Source organism: Hevea brasiliensis, chromosome 3, assembly GCF_030052815.1.
Source record: "Hevea brasiliensis isolate MT/VB/25A 57/8 chromosome 3, ASM3005281v1, whole genome shotgun sequence".
Lineage (NCBI taxonomy): Eukaryota > Viridiplantae > Streptophyta > Magnoliopsida > Malpighiales > Euphorbiaceae > Hevea > Hevea brasiliensis.
This window is the reverse complement of record NC_079495.1, coordinates 10,327,515-10,330,801: the sequence shown is the minus strand read 5'-3', so window position 1 is coordinate 10,330,801 and position 3,287 is coordinate 10,327,515. Positions and strand designations below refer to the sequence as shown.

Sequence of the window (3,287 nt, the reverse complement as noted above, 5' to 3'; positions counted from 1 at the left end):
AATTGGAGGATGGCTTTGGAATAACATTACAATTACAATCACTTCATTTGTTATCTAAAATCATGTCATGAAAACAATCTCTGTGACAGAAATAAAACTACGTGCATCAACTCATTCCAAAACCTACAAGTTTAGAATGCTTTGGGCATTGAGTCCCATTTTCTACGTAAACATGTTGATTAATTTGCTTTAGGTGCTTGTAAACACAGATTGATTAGTTCGAAAAGAAAAGAGGAACTTAAGTTTGTTCACCATTTAATCTCAATTAACGTCCAAATAAAATTCAAAATTTTCATGTAAACAAAAGCCAGGTAATTAATTTGATGGAATTTAATAACTATATTTACAACCACAAATAATAGCTCCTTCAACTTCTTCTCTAGTTTTGTCCACCCCACTCTCATAACAAACAAAAGGAACATAAAAAATTCTAGGAAAAAAAAAAAAACACCAGGCCCCAAATCCTAGTTACCAAAAAAGATTTTGCAAAAGGATTAAAAATATTTTTTTTAAAAAAAAAGGAATAAGAAAAAATCTGGAAAAAAGAAAGAAAAATGAAAGACAAAAAGTGTACTTTTAGCCCTTTTGTAAGTCATGATCCTCTCTTGTTGAGTCATCTACCCCCCGTTGTTCATCTGTAATGAGCCATCCTTCATCAATTTGAGGCTCAGATTATTGAACCGCTCTCGCGAATACTGTCTTGATGCTTTTCTCCAATCTGTACCAGCCTTCATCATTGTCGCAAACTCATCGTAACTTATTCTTCCATCCTACAAGTTTATAGAAAACATTCAGGGATGATTCAAGCATGAAAATGAAGCAACAATTTTATGAGGTACACAAGAAAAATGAGATTGCCAAGGATCCACAACACACTAATTCAGACCACATAAAAGGTGGTAAACTATTGTCAAACAACCATGAAATTTCTCTGAGATCTCTGAGGTAAGCACAAGTACTAGGGTATGTGCACGCGCAAAGAAGAAAGCATATTTTAAGGTTAATGGTACGATTTGAACTTTCAAATAAATCTAATTTTAAAGAAAAGAGATTAGTTCAGAATAACCTATTCCATACTCTGTTAGCACATGCATGCATGAACATATATGCAAACACAAGTACTTGAAATCAAATTTTGTGCTATCACACAATTTTGGAAACGCATATGCTACTCTTAAAATCGAAAGCAGACCAATTTACAAGAAAGTAGGACCAACCTTATCTGTGTCCACATCATGAATGATAGCATTAATGATCTCTTCGCTGTTTTCATCCACTTCATCAGCCAACGCATCTCTTAGCTCCTCAATTTCTATGTACCCACTTTGGTTTTTATCAAAGAATTCAAAGGCCTTGAGAAGGTGTTCATCGTTGCCCATCTTTCTTAGGTGAACAGAAATGGTCACAAACTCCCCATAGTCCAGATGCCCATCACGATCTACATCACCCTGTAAAAATTTAGAAAAAGCTTGTTAAGATCATAGCATAAGATGGCACTTTATTGTGCACTGACATAATATTTATCTATTGTTTTCAATAGTCAACCAGCAAGCGTAGGAAGTTTCTATTAGATCAGCACAAAATGACTATAAAGGAAATGAATATAAAGGCAAAACGATTGTAAGTTCCTCAATCTTAAGATCAGCACAGCATCTAAACACGGATAAAAGCACTTTTAACAATCAAGATGTTACTAAGCACTTACAGCTTCCATTAGAATTTGAAGATCAGTGTCAGTGATCTGATGACCTAGTTTCTACAAACCAATTCTTAGCTCAAATTCCCTGTGTCTGATCTTGTGAATCAGAACCCTTAAACTTCTTACTATTAGTCGGTATACTTGACTGTCCTAGTCCAAATTCTCTCTTACGCTGCCTATCTTTCCTATTTTGTTCATTTATTCGGACCCTTTCCACTTTTGATGCAGCATCAACTAGTTTAGAAAAATCCGTGATCTCTAGTGCTGTGATCATGACTTTGATGTTGTCATTGAGCCCTTCTTCAAACCGTCTGCACCTCTCTGCCTCTGTAGGGACTATCTCCCTCCCATACCGGCTCAATCTGACAAACTCACGCTCATACTCAGTCACTGACAACTGTCTCTATCTCAGACTGATAAATTCCCTTCTTCGCTCTTCTAAATACACTTTACTAACATATTTCTTCCTGAACTCTGTGAGGAAGAATTCCCAGGTGATCCGCTCAGGTTGCACCTCACTGGTTACTGTGTCCCACCACCGATATGCATCATCCTGAAGTAGGGACACAAGCACCCACCGTGTTACGCTCGGTTGCAATTTAGCTGTTTCAAGACTGATGGTTCTATCCAACCGGTTTCTGCGCCATGGGATCATCTTCCCTCTTCCCAAAGAAGTCCACACCCCATGCTTCCTCAATTTCTCCAAATGAGATTTACGTAGTCTTGGTGGAGGTTGTGGTGTGGTTGTGGTGGTGGAATTGCCCCATCATTTGCAGTAGAATTCGGTCATTCTTTGAAATAACGCAAACGAGGTTGGGCGGTGCCTCACTTTGGAGGAGCGATTCTATCCCGCCCCAGATTCACCCTTGGTGGAGCACGACTCTCCACATCTTCCTCAATCGCTCTTTGCGAGCGGATCCATATCCTATTCAAAATAAGAAAACAAATAGATGCATCTGTCACCTCAACACTTACAAATGCAATGCAATGGTATGTACTCTATCTAGGCCCAGAAACGCCTAAACCGATGCTCTGATACCACTAAATGTGACACCCCTTACCCGTCTACAGTGTAGCCAAGCAAGTTATGCCACTCAGTGTGCCGAAGCACCAATTTATGTTTCTATTACAATTTATCCCTTTTAATTCATTTATTTTCAATTTTGATAAATCTGAATTTATCCGCAAACTTTATAGAAAATCCGGCAGAGTGCAGGCTGTAAATTGGAAAAACAGTTCTTCTGAACCTGTTTAAAAACACTTCCAAAATAATTTCCAAATCCAAACTCCATTATACACATTCAAGTCAATCTCAAAATCTCAATCTCAAATCACAACACTATTTTCAGAACTTTTTCTTTTCACTTCATTGCTGGAAGCACATTTATAAATATTTCTCAACATTTCATTTATCAAACATACATTATGCAGAAAATTTCAATAATATGAAATTTCATATATTTACATCATTACATAATTACAAGAGTTTATAGTTACAACCCAAAGCTAATACAAAATACAAAATATAAAATGCTACCCAAAATCCTAATGTCCTACCATATGCAGTACAGATGTGAGGTGACTCTGG

At 37.0% G+C, this 3,287-nt stretch overlaps 1 protein-coding gene across 1 annotated transcript; it reads right to left on the bottom strand.

The window, feature by feature from the left end:
• Nucleotides 1-243: 243 nt before the first annotated feature.
• Nucleotides 244-1,780, bottom strand: LOC131178624 (calcium-dependent protein kinase 14-like). Its single transcript, XM_058143835.1, has 3 exons — nt 1,706-1,780; nt 1,218-1,448; nt 244-770 (listed from the first exon to the last, which is right to left on the bottom strand). The coding sequence occupies exons 1-3, from the start codon at nt 1,712-1,714 to the stop codon at nt 618-620; spliced, it is 393 nt and encodes a 130-aa protein (XP_057999818.1). The 5' UTR covers nt 1,715-1,780; the 3' UTR covers nt 244-617.
• Nucleotides 1,781-3,287: the final 1,507 nt, after the last annotated feature.